This window comes from Triplophysa dalaica, chromosome 3 (genome assembly GCF_015846415.1).
Source record: "Triplophysa dalaica isolate WHDGS20190420 chromosome 3, ASM1584641v1, whole genome shotgun sequence".
NCBI classification, from domain to species: domain Eukaryota; kingdom Metazoa; phylum Chordata; class Actinopteri; order Cypriniformes; family Nemacheilidae; genus Triplophysa; species Triplophysa dalaica.
The window spans coordinates 20,202,475-20,217,142 of NC_079544.1; the positions used below are offsets into that span (position 1 = coordinate 20,202,475).

Consider the following 14,668-nt stretch of genomic DNA (forward strand, 5'->3'; position numbering starts at 1 on the left):
CAGCATCTGTGAACTGACCTGTGGGAAAATACTGTAACCCTATCTATCTGCGCTATACTTCACATAGACTTACAAAGAGAGAAAGAGTGAAGGCAACATGGGTCCTGTGACCTGTTGGACACAATGTCTGCGATATACTGTGTGTGTGCTGGGAGTGTTCAGTATGTGTGGATGGTGACAGCTGACAATGCGAAGAGCTGTATGGGCACAGAATGTGTTAGCATTCCAAAAATAACAATGTGGATTGAAGTTTGAAACCACACCCATTTTCCAATAATCCCTCCCCACACAACTTTGTTCGACCCACAGAAGCCAGGTGCTGCTTCTGAATGTGTACTTTGATATAGTGACCGTATTCTATCTTATGCTGCTCTGTGGATACCAGACATGGGTCTGATCTCTACATCAACAGTCATCTGGATTTTTCTTTTTCTTCTGCCTTCAGGTAAGACAGGATGAATGGAAAATGCACTGATTTAAGTACTGAGTGTGTGAAACTGGCAGCACGAAAGAGTGATGAGCAGGCCCAGATATATGTGGACGTTTTCTTGTGTTCTGCACAGTTTTTTTTCTGATGACGATTTCTATGGATTACACTTTGGATGTTGCAAGCGTCGAACTTTGTACTACTTTGAGTCTTGCAGCCACAAATGCTGTCAACCCAGTGAATAAACAAATAATCAATGTCACAAAAACATTCGATAATCATCTATTTTAAATGATCAGGCTCTGTTTAGACAGTGAAACAATTTCGGTGCCTTAAGTTTTTAAGTTGGTTTCATTTGGTTAAATTGGTCTTTTCAATTTACTTTTTAAAATGTTATAACATTACTTAAACTCATTAAAATTATAAGTTACATCAATTCAACCTTTTGCCAAAAGTAAGTTGAAATGACTTACTTTCCAATTTGACTGTAAAAACTTTAGCCATTCACCGAAAATGTTTCACAGTGTAGATGAATCTGATCATTCATAATTTGAATTTGGAGCCAATTGTTAGAGAATCGAGTCTAATCAGGACCACTGTTCAGAGTTCCTTAATAACATGGACAACAAACCAGTCTTAAGGGAGCATTTTTTGCAATTGATATTTTTACATAATCTGAAATATGAAAATATGAATTGTCAATTGGAAAATATCTGGCTGAGATACAATCGTTTAAGACTCAGGAATCTGAGAGTGCAAAGAAATCGAAATATTGAGAGTATTGCCTTTGAAGGTGTTTATCAGGGGCACTGTGGCAGGCCATCCATTTACAAAAATAAAGTTATTATGTGTTTAAGCTAGGAAATTCACAAAATCTCTTCATGGAACATGACCTTACTTAAAATGACTTTTGGCATACAAGAAAAATAGATAATTTTGACCTTCACAATGTATTGTTGTCTTCTACTAAAAATGTTCCCGTACTTCTTAAGACTGGTTTTCTGATCCAGGATCAAAAATATATGATTGATAAGAAGTAATATGAATTGTTTTTATTCTCTGTCACTGTTTATGGTAATTAGATATACTTTTTTAAAATAACACATTTGAGTGTGTTTCAGCTGTGGTCTGTAATCTGGAAGGGTCTCTGCACAGAGATCTGATGAGAGGTTACAAGAAAAACATACGGCCATCGGAGCACAATGAAGACATCACCAATGTTAAAATCAAGATGACCCTCACCAACCTCATTTCTCTGGTAAAGCTCTACCTGTGTAATAAGGAACACTGTGTGGTTTTATTATCTAAATTTTCACTTTTCTTATTCAGAATGAAAAAGAGGAGACTCTCACCACTTGTGTTTGGATTGAGATGGTAAGACACAGATATGGCTATTTTGAGTATGAACCTTGAAGAGACCCCTTTAAAGGCTAGTACTTTTGCTAAACCGTGTTATATACAGTATATGCTTTAAATCTTTGTGAACAGGTTTTGGTCTAAAAGTAGGTTTAATATTCCACATCACATTATGACAACTAATTTGTAGCCTCGAAAAGATCTGAATTTGAAAATGTATTAAAAGTAGTAATGTTTGCCAGAATATCCAACTTTGAATTGAATTGCTTTGGCTGGTTTGGCTAATTGCCAGATTTAACAACATCTGCCATCCACATTTTCAACTCTCTTATTCTGTCTCTTTAGCAATGGCGTGATTATAGACTCCGTTGGGCTAACAGGACAGGGTTTGAAGTCTATGAGAACATCACTCGCATGCGTCTTCCCTCTAAATCTATCTGGTTGCCTGACGTTGGTCTGGAAAACAAGTGAGTGATTAACAAATGAAGATTCATTTACAGAGACATCCAGACCTTCCAGTGTTAAAGTGAACTCAGCAGTATAGTTTTCTTATACTTGGTTGATGTGAAACTTTTTTCTTTCTACGCATTTTGGTCCAAGAGCATTACAGAATTTTTGTGTGTGCAGTGTGGATGGGAAATTCGAGGTGGCCCTTTACACTAACGCTCTGATAGATCCTTATGGCAGCGTGTACTGGTTGCCCCCGGCCATGTACCGAAGCTCCTGCGCCATTAAAGTCAACTATTTTCCCTTTGACTGGCAAAACTGCAGCATGGTGTTCAGGTACCATTGATCTACGAATATAACATTATCGACTGAATTAAGTATTTTTTTAATTGATCTAAATGGACCTAAATGATAGTTTAATATGTTCACTTCGATTGCTTTGGCAGGTCTCAAACATACAATTCTAATGAGATTAAACTGATGCTGGCGGATGAGGACAACATCACCATGGAATGGATTGAGATTGATCCAGAAGCTTTCACTGGTACTACAGTAAAACATATTTCAGTTTGTGACAGTGTCAAGTGATTAAGAGATGTTAAAGGGATGGTTCTCCCCAAAATGAAAATTCTGTCAAACAACATCCCCTTTTGATTTCAATTGGATGTACCAATGTAAAAGGCATGTGTTTTTAAATACATAAGGTGGGAAAGTCATTTAAAGAAATAAGGAGAAAAGGCAATCACACCCATATACAAATGTAAGTTTGGGTGAAATTGGACTTTATTATATTCCACCAATTATACACCAATTATATTCCTTATGGTCAATATCATGCATTTCTTCTGTGTTCTGATTGGTCAGAGAATGGGGAATGGATTATTAAACACCGCCCTGCTAAGAACCTTGTTAATCCACGATACAGCCCAGATGAGTTGGAATACCAGGAGATCATCTTCTTCCTCATCATACAGAGGAAGCCACTGTTTTACGTCATTAACATCATCGTACCCTGCGTCCTCTTCTCCTCTCTTGGATTACTTGTCTACTTCCTGCCAGCCAAAGGTCAGATTCTTGAGCCAATGCAAAGAGATGTCAGTGCCTTGACTGTAACAGGTTTAGCACTTGAACAAGAGCTTAGAAATTTAAATTTGTTTTGTTTTACTGAATGATTCTCCCTCAGCTCAGGCTGAATTATTTACCAATGCATGCTCCATCTTTGCCAGACATGGTAACATGCCAAAAATAACTTGATAGAGACTCCAGCATAATTTCCATTAGACATTCACTGTTTAGTCTCTTTATAGCTCTCTCCATCATGCTCTATATGAGAAATGTCTTACTAAAAAAGTTTATAGATATGTAAAGTTGGGTCAGAGCCAGAGTAGTTATTTTAATAATTTAGTATGCCCTTATGAAATAAAATATATCTAAATCTTATATATAAGATTCTACGCAATGTATTAAATAATACATTTCCATATATTGGAACAAAGTGCTCATATTTTTGTCCATCTAATAGCTGGAGGACAGAAATGCACCATGGCCATTGCAATACTTCTGGGTCAGACCGTCTTCCTGTTCCTTATCGCTAAGAAAGTTCCAGAAACCTCAAAAGCTGTGCCTCTTATTGGCAAGTGAGTATTTCATCAACTCTTATTGTCAGAAACCTTTTATCAATGCCTACATGTTCTCTTATTAGGTACAACATTCTCTTATACATTTGCAAAGCAAATGAAATAAGAAAAAAGTGTCAGAGCTTTGACAAGGCTGGTTTTGACTTTTATTAGTAAGTGAACAATTTCAATTATTTAGAAAAAAAGCTTCATTTCAGCTTGCCAGATCAATGAACAGACCATGCCTGGGTTTATACGGGTAAAGCATTATATAGTTGCTACCTGTTGTAAATCTGTCTTTGAGATTCTGAAAGACTCAAATTTAGCATAAAAACTAAATCAAGAGAAGAAATATTCCTATTATAGACCCTACCGAGTTAATCTGATTGGAAATGTTTGTTTCGTTTGTCAGGTATCTGATGTTTGTGATGTCCGTGACCACTATAACTGTGATGAACTGTGTGGTTGTCTTGAACGTTTCACTACGAACTCCAAACACACACCCCATGAGCAACAATGTTAGAAAGGTAAGAAAGAGTAGTCCATCAATAAAAAAATCAAACCGTAATCACATAATCTGTATCTCCTCCATGTTTTGTTGCCAAGGTCTGGCTCAACATTCTTCCTCGCCTGCTGATGATGACGATGCATCGCTGGACCCCCGAGAACAGGGAAGAAGTTGGGGATTTCAAGATGTTCGCCCTGGGCAATGGGACTCCGCTCCGGCACAGGAGACGTAGCTCTTTAGGACTGATAGCGAAGGCGGATGAGTACATGTTCAGAACGGCTCGCTCAGAGCTGATGTTTAGTCGGCTGAAGGAGAGGAAAGGACTGCTGAGGAACACTTTACAGAAAATACGTGAGTCAAGCATTACAAACTAAACAACAATAGGATAGCCAAAAAATCTGTCATCTTCAATTCACCCCAGTGTTGTTCAAACCCTGTTTAGGACTCTTTTGTTTGTGTAGCACAAAAGAAGATATTTTGATATTTTGTCTGGTTTTGTGGTCCATACAATAGGAGTCAGTGGAGGCCAATGTCAATGAATGTTGGTCACCAACATTCTTTAAAATATCTTCTTTTCTGTTGTGCAGTGCAGAGGAAAGAAAGTCATTCAGGTTCGGAATGACTTGACAGTAATTTAAAGATGAAAGAATTTTAATTTTGGGTGAATTATCCCTTAAGTAGGGAAAAAACAACTAAAACTCTTATATACACACACAATGAAATTTCACTTAATTATGGTTGTCAGCTTTAATGAGGATTTTTTCTTAACTTTAGAAGATGGTCTGGCAGGAGACACAGCACAGGGTCTGGAGTCCAGCTTGGCTTTGGCGTCACCAGAAGTGCAGAAATGTGTGGCTTCCTGCAAACTCATCACTGAAAGTGCCAAACATCAAAATGACTTTCAAAGTGTGAGTGTATGATCCTGAATTCTCTAAACCTCAAGCTGACTGTCTCTCATTTGCACATCTGTTCCCAGAAGTAAATATTTGCACTGGGGTTTAGCGTTCTAATACCAGAAAAACCCATGCTGATGTGTGGATTGTGGATACCCTTTCTGTACGCTTTGCAGGAAAACGAGGAGTGGTTTCTGGTCGCCAGGGTGATTGACAGGATGTGTTTCATCGTCATGGTGTTGCTGTTTATACTGGGCACCATTGGGATCTTCTTGACCGGCCATTTTAACCAGGCACCGTCCCAGCCTTTCCCTGGAGATCTTAAAAAATACCTGCCCGAAATCTCACCTGGGGACGTCACTAGCTGAAGAGCTACTAGAAAAACTCTAGACCAGCATAGAAAACTGAAGGACATCATTGACTTCAGAGATAGAGGACAAGCAGGTTTTGTTACAGCAAAACTAAGGAAATAGAACTTTCAGGGGTTTCCCAGACAGGGCTTAAGCCTAGTCCCAGACTAATTTAAATGTTAGAGGTGTCTTGATCGACAACAACGAACACTGACATATAATAAAATATATCAGTGCGATTGTTTTGTCTTAAGATGCACACCAGCGAGGATTTTTGTAAAGTATGTTTTTAAAAACGGCTTAAATGGCCTGGTCCCCCTGTCTGGGAAACCACCCCTCAGTGTTTCAATCTATAGTCATGGGTACCGATAGTGATTTGGAGAAAATGCCAGATCTGAAAGCATTTGAATGCTTAGAGGAGTTTTTTACAGTTGTAAATGTGATGTGTTCATACATGAAGTTTTTTGTTATATGCTAATTACTGTCTGTATACTCGATATCTGTGTTTTATTAGCAAAACGTAAGAACATACATCTGAAATGTATGTATTAATTCAACAGCTGTTTTTTATGAGAAAAAAATAAAATAAAATGATGATCTTTCACTTTGGTCAAAGTTTCATTAAAAGCCACACTTATGCAATTTGCATTATAGATAAAAAAATATGATCCAATATACCATCAACAATAACCAAGTCATATTACCAAGTATATGTGTGGTTGCTTTACTTTAGATAACATCCAAATACTCTTTTGCCCCCCCCCACACACACACACTGACTTGAGAAGGATCTTCATTACATGGCTGACTGGTACTTTTCTGTCTCACAAAGACCAGATCCGGGAAAGAAAGAGAGGGATGGGGTTGAGGGGGTGTTCAGTTTAGGGGAGGCATCAGAGCTACTGACACACACCATTTAAAGTTTACTTCACACTTTAGTACAACTGACCAAAAGACCCTGAAACTTCATGATTTTGAAGAACTTTGAGAAGAAACTGGAAGAATGGTAAGAGAAGCTTCTCATATGATAAACTGTATGAAATATATCTGCACAATAAATGCTCTGTTATGTCTTTCAATTTTTAGATCAGATGTACGCAGCTGTAGCTTACTTCTGTTTTTTATTCTTTTATGGTTAAAAATAGTTTTCAATAATTCTTACCAACCCCTTGCAAATATAAAATTGATCTGAAAAATCAAAAGTGTAAATGCAAATGCTGTTTTCTAAACCTCTTGCAATAAAGTTAAGAAATACATGTTATAGTGATTTCATAAAGTAACATTTGACCAAAAGACTTTTAAATGCCATGTTTTACCTCCTGCTCTCTCTCTCCAGGCCTTCTCATCTGTGACCACTCAACCTCTTCCCTACGGTCTAGAGAGAGAGAAACACATTGACATGATCTTCAGGGCTTTCCACAGGCAGGTTAGACCTACAGAAGAACCGCAGAACGTCTCTCTCGTGGTCCAAGCTGCAAGTCCTGAAGAGACAGAGATAGACTGCGAGGATAAAAGACTTGGAAAACTAGCTGTAATGAGAAAAGTCACACGACTCCACATTACAGCCAGACCAGAGCTGCAAGGTGAGATGCCTACTATGCATCTAAACATAAAGCAGGATATTTTGAAGTAAAGTTAAAATCTTTATATTTTTATACATTTCTGGACATAGAGTTTGTGGTATTCCTTTGATAGTTGCTGAAGATCCTTTGGAAGATTTTAAAGATTACACTACTTTAGCTAACAGACTTGATAGTAAATACAACTTACTTTAGATGAACCGTTAGACAATCCTAATTCAAAGGCATGTTTCAACCAGAAAAAAACATTCTGTCATTTATTCACCCTCATGTCATTCAAAACCTGCACATGACTGTCTTCGGCATGTTTAGAAAGAAAGCATCTCTCAAACTGTTATGGAAAATGGTTTAGACATTTACAACTGAATGACCTGTATTGTTTTTCCATCATTAACAACTATTGAAAGGTTTACTGGGATGTTTACGAATGAGCTTTTGTATCTTTGTTGTGTCCGTCAGGTCCACAGTGTGTAGCCCGAAGAGCATACAGCATTTCCACAGAAACCAGAGATCAAATATTTGTGGCTATAGAGGGTAAATATAAAGAACAAGATGCACATCCCATTATAAATCCACTGCCTAAAAATAATCCATTCATAAATTCATTAGGTGTGAAAGTACACTTGATGTACGTATGATTTTCTGTAAAGATTCTTTGAAATGATGTGTATGTGAATAACTCGAAAGCCGTCTTTCTCTGTTAGAGAGCTCTTGTGTTTGTGGGCAGTTCTGCGGTCCAGCTCGCTCATGCTCATTACAGGGCTTTGACAAAGATTCCGACTGCGTCTTTTTGTTTGAGAGGCCCTTGAGAGCGGAGGTGTGCTGGCTTGGATGTTGCCTGATGGAAATGAGAGCATTCACACCTGACAGACAACTGATCGGGACAGTCTATCAACGGTAGAGATCAGCAGTCACAAAGCTATAGTTTTAAATGTGGCCATAAAATCTGGAAGATGCACATGTAATAAAAGAAAGAGAAAAAGCTACTCCACCAATGCTTTTAAAGTTTGTAAAGCATACCTATCAAGACATGTGTTAGCATTAAATTATATTGGCTGTTGGAATTTTTCTTGGAAAGTATAGGCCTACATGTAACTTAGAGTGTTGTTTAGAAGGAAACATCTAAAATATAAGAAATCCGGATGAACATAAAACAGTGATTAGGGAAAACATTTTAGCTTTGTTTATTGTGTTACATCATTACCACATTCAATTCTTTTGATCCTCTTGTCCTCTCTGCTCTTTTTTCCCTTTCCCCTCTTTATTCTGGTGCCAAGTATTGTGAGATGTCAGAGGAGGTCACCAGCATGTAATAACGAATTGCGTCAGAGAAACTCTGACCGTTATGAGAATGCAATTAAAAACATCAACATAACCTCCTTTTCCTCTGTAAGCCTGAGACACGCACAGATTACCAGTTTAGTAGTTAATGAACTATTGGTTTGTTAAATCAGAGGTTTTTATTCTTTAGGAAATATGATTGTTTTAATTTTTTAAAACGTTGGTGCATCTCTACATATTTTTCACCATAAAACAAATATGAGACCCATCAAAAGACTGTTGAACGTCGGAGCCGATAGCCTCGTGTGCAGTGCTTCCACTCGTGGTGAGGTTGCGCATCAGGCGACCAGGGTTCGATTCCCGTCACTTGGTCCTTTCCCTAATCTATCCCCTTATCTCTCTCCCACTTCGCTTCCTCTCCTCTCTATCACTAAGCTGTACAATTAAAGGCAAAAACACGGTTAACAAAGAAGATACTTTGATTGGTTTTTATCAGGTGGAGTATGTTCACGCCATATTTTGAGGTCTGTGACTCTGAGGGCATCTCGACTGTGAGGATTCAGGGTTCCTGCTGTAACACACGATGTCTCTCAGAGCAGGAGCTCCAGGTCAGAACCTCTCCAGCTCGTAGTTTTTTAGTGCCCTCCCTTTCACATACACTGCAATGAGAATTTCATTTTTGAGATGTTAGGTGGTATCAAGTATTGGTGAGACCATCGGTCGAATATGGAAGAGATGGCCTGGATATAGAGAAGAAGGCAACATGGATCATGAGTATTTCGGACTGGATGGTAAGATTAATACTTTCATAGCAAGTGAAAGTGCATCTTGGCACGGTTTAAAAGACTATTTTCATTGGAGCCTCTATAGTGTGATTATTATAAACATTTGTCTTTTTTAGTACCTCAAGGAATTCATCTAAAGGTCAAAGTGCTGTTGCTAGCTGCCACCTTTCTTCTGGTAAGACACCAAAACAGATTCTGCTCTGGCTGAAGAATACAGAGTTATGAACTGTATAAGCACTTCTACTGCAAATCTGCTGTTTTCTCTCTTTTTGTTTACAGAACCATATGTTTTTTGAGATGAGCTAAGTGGAATTGCGGGGCACAAAAACTAAAAATTCTGCTAGACTGCACACGCCACAGACAGATGTCACATCTGCGTGAAGATAGCATTATGAAATGTGTGAATAATAGCAAAATAAATAGCACTGTATCATGTTTCTATGACATCTACACTGAAATAATTTTGTTACTTCTCCGTTTGACTTAATTTAAACAAGTTAATTTAACACAATAAAAAATGCTGTCTCAACATGAGTTTTTTCAGTCATCTAACTTTAACCCATTCAAGTCTACATGAATGTTTTGTGTTGTGTAGTGTTAAAGGGGTATTTTAACAGTGTTTCATGCATTCTGCCTTATTTACAATGTTAAAACGTCTCCTCATGCATGACATGGTCAACTTGTCAAAAAACTAGTTGGACGTATGATGTAGTATTTCATACAGGTTTCGGAAAGTTTTTTCCGAACATGAAAATCCATTTGCGATACTGAGAGAAATTGTTATATAAACGGTGTATATAACGCTGGACTTGCAGATCGTTTGAAACTAATAGATGGAGTAGTCCCAGCGGTTAAAGATCCCAGACATGAACCGCACACGGTCATATGTCTGTGTTTTTTTGGCATCGGCGCGTACGTGCATAATGTAAACAACACAAACTTATAGTGAATCAATGTGATGATGTATTGTGTGACCATGATTTTTTTTGCACCCTAATGGTCTCAACATACTTCATTCAAAATCAGAAAACGACCGTCTGTGACTTGATTTTGAACAAAATCTGGTCCAAATGACAATTCGTTTTACTAGTTAGCGGCAGCAACTCTCCAGGAGGTGTGTTATGTAGCGCCACCCTGTCTGTGGGAAATAATGTGTCATTTTGTTTAGTCAGATAAGTCTACATTAAATAAAAAAGATAACATTTGAGCAGCCTGAATGCTTTTGAATGTCGCATTGCAGATATCTTTGTTGTTTGTGTGGGCACGTGCGCAGAGGCTATTGCATACGTCATGTAAACCCTGCCTCCAAAAACAAAGGAGTGTTGGATTGTCCGAAAACACTATACTGACTCTCAACGTTTTCGAGCTTCGTTTTATCCCAAAACGCAGAAATAAAGCGCAATTCGCACGGACTATGGTGAGCCCTTTAGACTTCAGATTTTCAATTAGTTATATCAGGGCCAATTATGGTCCTATACTGACAAATCATACACCAATGGAATGCTTATTTATCCAGCTTTCGTGATGTATCAATCTCTATTTCGACAAATTGACCCTTATGAATGGTTTTGGGGTCCAGGGTCACATATATGTTTGTTTAAAAATATAAATTGGGCATCTTCAACATAGATTAATTATGCTGAATAAACATAAATATGGCCGTCGGTTCAAAATAAAGTGTAACCCAACTAAATACTAATATTAAAACCCTAATAAAAAACATGGATACAATATGCATGTTACCCAAATGATATTATATTACCAGCGAAACACACCACAGCTGAAAATTAGCAGCAGATGCATAAACAACATTTATTGCTGTGATCAATCATAAACCACATTTTCTCTCCTTTTGAGCCTCAAACACAACTTTGACCAGCACCAGCACTGAATTTCAGGCAGTTGAGGTGTTGATACCAGAGTCCCCAGTAACTCCAGATGTGTTAACACTATCCATCAATACGTTTGAGTGATTTCTGCTGATTCTAAAATTAGTGACTCCTCCCCCTAGCAGAGTGCCAGGATGTAGAGCGATTTTGACAATCGGCGATAATGTGTTTTGGCCAGAAGACCAGGCACAGTGAATCAGGCAGCATGGTACCCATAATACTCGCCTCACGGAGGGCACAGTCCTTTGGGTTTACACTCCATCAACAAGAAATAAAGTTTGCATTATAGATCTTTTCAAATAGAAATATAACTCTTTTTTGTACAACAGTTCTAAGTTAAAACAACTCTCAACGCTGTAGCTAAAATACTGCACTATAGCAAAATATTCCCATCAACCTGCGACCTCACATGACCTAAACATGACCTTTTTTTGGACACTGCGTTAATCAAGTGCTAATTCATGTAAATGTGTCTGTACTACTCAGGGGTGTGTTATTTTATTTAGACAACTGTGGCAGTTCCCAGCCATTAGTTCATATCGCAGCGGCTAAACTCTGTGGTCCTGCTGGCTCCACCCACTTTAATCTCAACGTCTGTAGGGGTCCAAAAGAATATTTCGCTTTTTGATGATTTGGTTTCTTCTGTAAGAGCTTTCAGGTGATGTATTCAAACACACATCCAGATGCTTTCAGCGGTAAAACTTCTCATGCCGATGAGATCCCTTTCGTTTTTTAAAACAAGAAAATGATCCGGTCACTGTCGATGGACACGTCCTCTTCATTGGGAGTTTTACCCTAGAAATGTAGATATGGGAAAAATATACTGTAAACATTTGATGGATGGAATATGGAAATTTGCACCTGCAATAAGACCAGTCACTGTGTATGTGCTGTATTGAAAGTAGCTTGGCAACACAATATGCATTGTAGGTTTGTAAAGATTTGTCTTAAAAATGACATGTGGTATGTGTAAGTCATACTGTATGATGGGTGTAAAAATGTTACACACATGCAGGATTAAACACTAGCGACCTCCACTTGCATTTACTAGACCATGAAAATCCTCCCAGGCCCTAAAGTAACACACACAAATGCAAAATCATTAATATCAACAAATACTACACAAAATATCAACACTCCACAAAATCAATAAACTTTCACAACTGCTGGTTTAAAAATGTTACACTCATTCTTCGACTTCATAATACTTTTTATAATTATGTCTCTGATATAAATGTATGTATAATTCATTATATTGTAACACTAAAAAAATAAGATTTTGCTCTCATCCACAGGCTTATAGCTGCAATTAATATGGTTCTGAATAGGCAGAGATGTGTGAAGTGTGTGCGCGTCCCATAACTCACTTGATGCTGTCGGTATGTGTTTTGTACTCCATAATGGTATTAGGAGGCAGATTGAGAACTCTGCGTAAAGTGTCTCTAATGCGAGCGGTGGTGGCCTGATCGCTGGCCGTCTTATTCCAGATAGAAATGATATCTTCCTTTAAACAGAACAGACACAGATTGAGAATTAAACAAAGTCACATTAATATAGATTGAAAAAATTATAAAATATATAAATATAAGGAAAAATTCTAAATCAAGCTTAAGTGAAGTATCGATTAAACTAAAACATGAGACCAATATATAACTGAAGTTGAGATGTAGCATGCAGCAGTACCTGGAAGCGAACGGACACGACAGCCCCACAGATCTCCTCTCCCACCATGAACTGTTCTCCCAGTATGGCCAGGATCAGATTCTCCCAGCAGCGGGACGCCAGACCTTTACGAAGCCGAATGATCCATTTACCTCCACTCTTATTAGCATCATCCTAGAAACATTTTATGGAGCACGACTATCAGCGTTCAAGCTTTCGTAATCCTGCTGTTTTGCTACAGCAAAAACCTTTTGTATGTTTGCAAGTGGGACAAATTTAAGAGACTTCATTTATTTCAGCTGATTTCAAAAAGAGAATTGTCATGTCACACTCACCTCCCACATGGGCTTGATCCCTTCCTTAAACAGGTGGAAATCGCTGTGGCCAGTCAGATCGCCCGGTCTGATCATGTGACTATAAAAACGCCAGAACTGCTCCACCTACAATAACAGGACAGCTGTAAACCATGTGATCTACAAACTACATTTGAGTTTGTGTGCATAAATAGATATGCAGGCACCGAAGCAAAGCTGCCGATTTGTTTGATGTTCTGTTCGTAGCTCTGCGTGCTGGCGGGCCGTCCCGGTGTGCGGCGAGAATACCAAAATGAGTAGTTGAATTGAAGAGGGTGCTCATCAGTCCCTGGCACCACCGCCTGAGATTGTATACACAAGCCCAGTTATGTATAAATGCATCGCACCTCACTTAAAACGATTCACTTTGCATCAGAAATCTAAAAGAAAATAATCATTTTTATTGAACACCCACATTTCTTTTTGTAGTGTTTGAATCCTTCTCATCGTCGTCAATTTTTCCCTTTTCCCCATCATTCGGTGAGCTGTTGTCCTGGTCATGGTCTCCGCTGTCATCATCTTTTAGGCTTAAATAGAGACAAAACAACTGCATAAGTTTGCCATTATTGTATAATAATGTTCAAATATGACATTATATTCCCAGTCTGAGCTGATGGAGTTAAAGCCCTCTTATGTTGTTTTATTATTGTAAAAGTGTAGAAACCATGTTTTTTGGGCGGACTAATTACCATATTTTCCTACACAGTATGGTTAAAAATGATTGTAATGAGACCATAGAAAATTTGTGGTTGCCGTGATTTTAATACCATAGTTAAGATATGGTTATAGTAGTAAAAGCAAAGTTAATATTCGTGAGAAAGTGTGCTTCATCTGAACCCGTAGTGCATGAAAAGTTTACAAACATATTAGTTTAATGTTACAGTGATCTTACAAAGTTTCGTTTATTAGCAAACTATAACGTTACTTTAGGACGGCAGCAGAAGAGAGTTTGTGCCCGGGTCGCAGAGCACCTGTCCCCGCTGCTCACACGCACGCGTACCCGGTGATCCGTTCTCGGCTCGAAGGCCGTGCGCGTGCAGCTCCGGGGCCTCTGACGGTTTACGTGCATGATGCATTGACCGCAGGCATTCAAAACCGATTCATTCTGCCGCTAAAGCGAGAGAGTCCGATCATGCACCAAAACACGGTGACATCCCAGCGCATGCCAAAGCCTACAGACACACCTCTTTCACTCTCTTACTGTTGTCTTTCGCCCCTCGTTAAAGGGACGCATGCATACACGCATAATATCGGCGCGAAGCAGTCTTCATTACTCACGCGTCAAATTTGTTGTTCATTATTTTCTATCTGGGTGTCCGTATCCGCTCTCGCGCCGACGGCAACCCCGTCAATTCCGCAGCAACGGCGCCGCGCAAGACAGGCAGCGGGAGCGCGCATCGCACCACAGAGGAGGACGTGCGCTCTGTCTGTCTGTGTGTTGAATAGTTGTTTATAAAGTAATTCCAAGTTGTATCTATGGCACAAGTTACCACAGCGTAATATATATATATATATCCTCAT

The 14,668-nt window shown here is 38.7% G+C and overlaps 3 protein-coding genes across 3 annotated transcripts; 2 read left to right on the forward strand and 1 right to left on the reverse strand.

The window, feature by feature from the left end:
• Window positions 1–387: 387 nt before the first annotated feature.
• On the forward strand, window positions 388–6,011 carry chrng (cholinergic receptor, nicotinic, gamma). Its single transcript, XM_056742979.1, has 12 exons — window positions 388–445; window positions 1,549–1,685; window positions 1,757–1,801; window positions 2,129–2,250; window positions 2,411–2,566; window positions 2,677–2,774; window positions 3,095–3,295; window positions 3,753–3,867; window positions 4,259–4,373; window positions 4,453–4,705; window positions 5,129–5,262; window positions 5,424–6,011. The coding sequence occupies exons 1-12, from the start codon at window positions 388–390 to the stop codon at window positions 5,613–5,615; spliced, it is 1,626 nt and encodes a 541-aa protein (XP_056598957.1). The 3' UTR covers window positions 5,616–6,011.
• Window positions 5,852–9,549, forward strand: LOC130417416 (phospholipid scramblase family member 5). The gene is made up of 8 exons (XM_056742980.1): window positions 5,852–5,878; window positions 6,934–7,180; window positions 7,637–7,711; window positions 7,882–8,074; window positions 8,955–9,066; window positions 9,150–9,249; window positions 9,360–9,418; window positions 9,523–9,549. Exons 1-8 carry the CDS (start codon window positions 5,852–5,854, stop codon window positions 9,547–9,549), a joined length of 840 nt encoding a protein of 279 aa, XP_056598958.1.
• A 1,492-nt stretch (window positions 9,550–11,041) lies between these two features.
• On the reverse strand, window positions 11,042–14,566 carry eif4e2 (eukaryotic translation initiation factor 4E family member 2). Its single transcript, XM_056744741.1, has 8 exons — window positions 14,426–14,566; window positions 13,563–13,674; window positions 13,315–13,449; window positions 13,130–13,234; window positions 12,816–12,968; window positions 12,500–12,636; window positions 12,142–12,205; window positions 11,042–11,927 (listed from the first exon to the last, which is right to left on the reverse strand). The coding sequence occupies exons 1-7, from the start codon at window positions 14,443–14,445 to the stop codon at window positions 12,157–12,159; spliced, it is 711 nt and encodes a 236-aa protein (XP_056600719.1). The 5' UTR covers window positions 14,446–14,566; the 3' UTR covers window positions 11,042–11,927; window positions 12,142–12,156.
• Window positions 14,567–14,668: the final 102 nt, after the last annotated feature.

Coding starts and splice junctions, on each gene's coding strand:
- chrng (XM_056742979.1), top strand. CDS start 388: ATGGGTCTGATCTCTACATCAACAGTCATCTGGATTTTTCTTTTTCTT. Junction 2,567..2,676: donor AACTGCAGCATGGTGTTCAG/GTACCATTGATC, acceptor TTGCTTTGGCAG/GTCTCAAACATACAATTCTA. Junction 4,706..5,128: donor GAACACTTTACAGAAAATAC/GTGAGTCAAGCA, acceptor TCTTAACTTTAG/AAGATGGTCTGGCAGGAGAC.
- LOC130417416 (XM_056742980.1), top strand. CDS start 5,852: ATGCACACCAGCGAGGATTTTTGTAAA. Junction 7,712..7,881: donor AATATTTGTGGCTATAGAGG/GTAAATATAAAG, acceptor TTTCTCTGTTAG/AGAGCTCTTGTGTTTGTGGG. Junction 9,419..9,522: donor TAGCTGCCACCTTTCTTCTG/GTAAGACACCAA, acceptor TTTTGTTTACAG/AACCATATGTTTTTTGAGAT.
- eif4e2 (XM_056744741.1), bottom strand. CDS start 14,445: ATGAACAACAAATTTGACGC. Junction 13,675..14,425: donor ATGAACAACAAATTTGACGC/GTGAGTAATGAA, acceptor TCTCTATTTAAG/CCTAAAAGATGATGACAGCG. Junction 13,235..13,314: donor AAATCGGCAGCTTTGCTTCG/GTGCCTGCATAT, acceptor CTGTTATTGTAG/GTGGAGCAGTTCTGGCGTTT.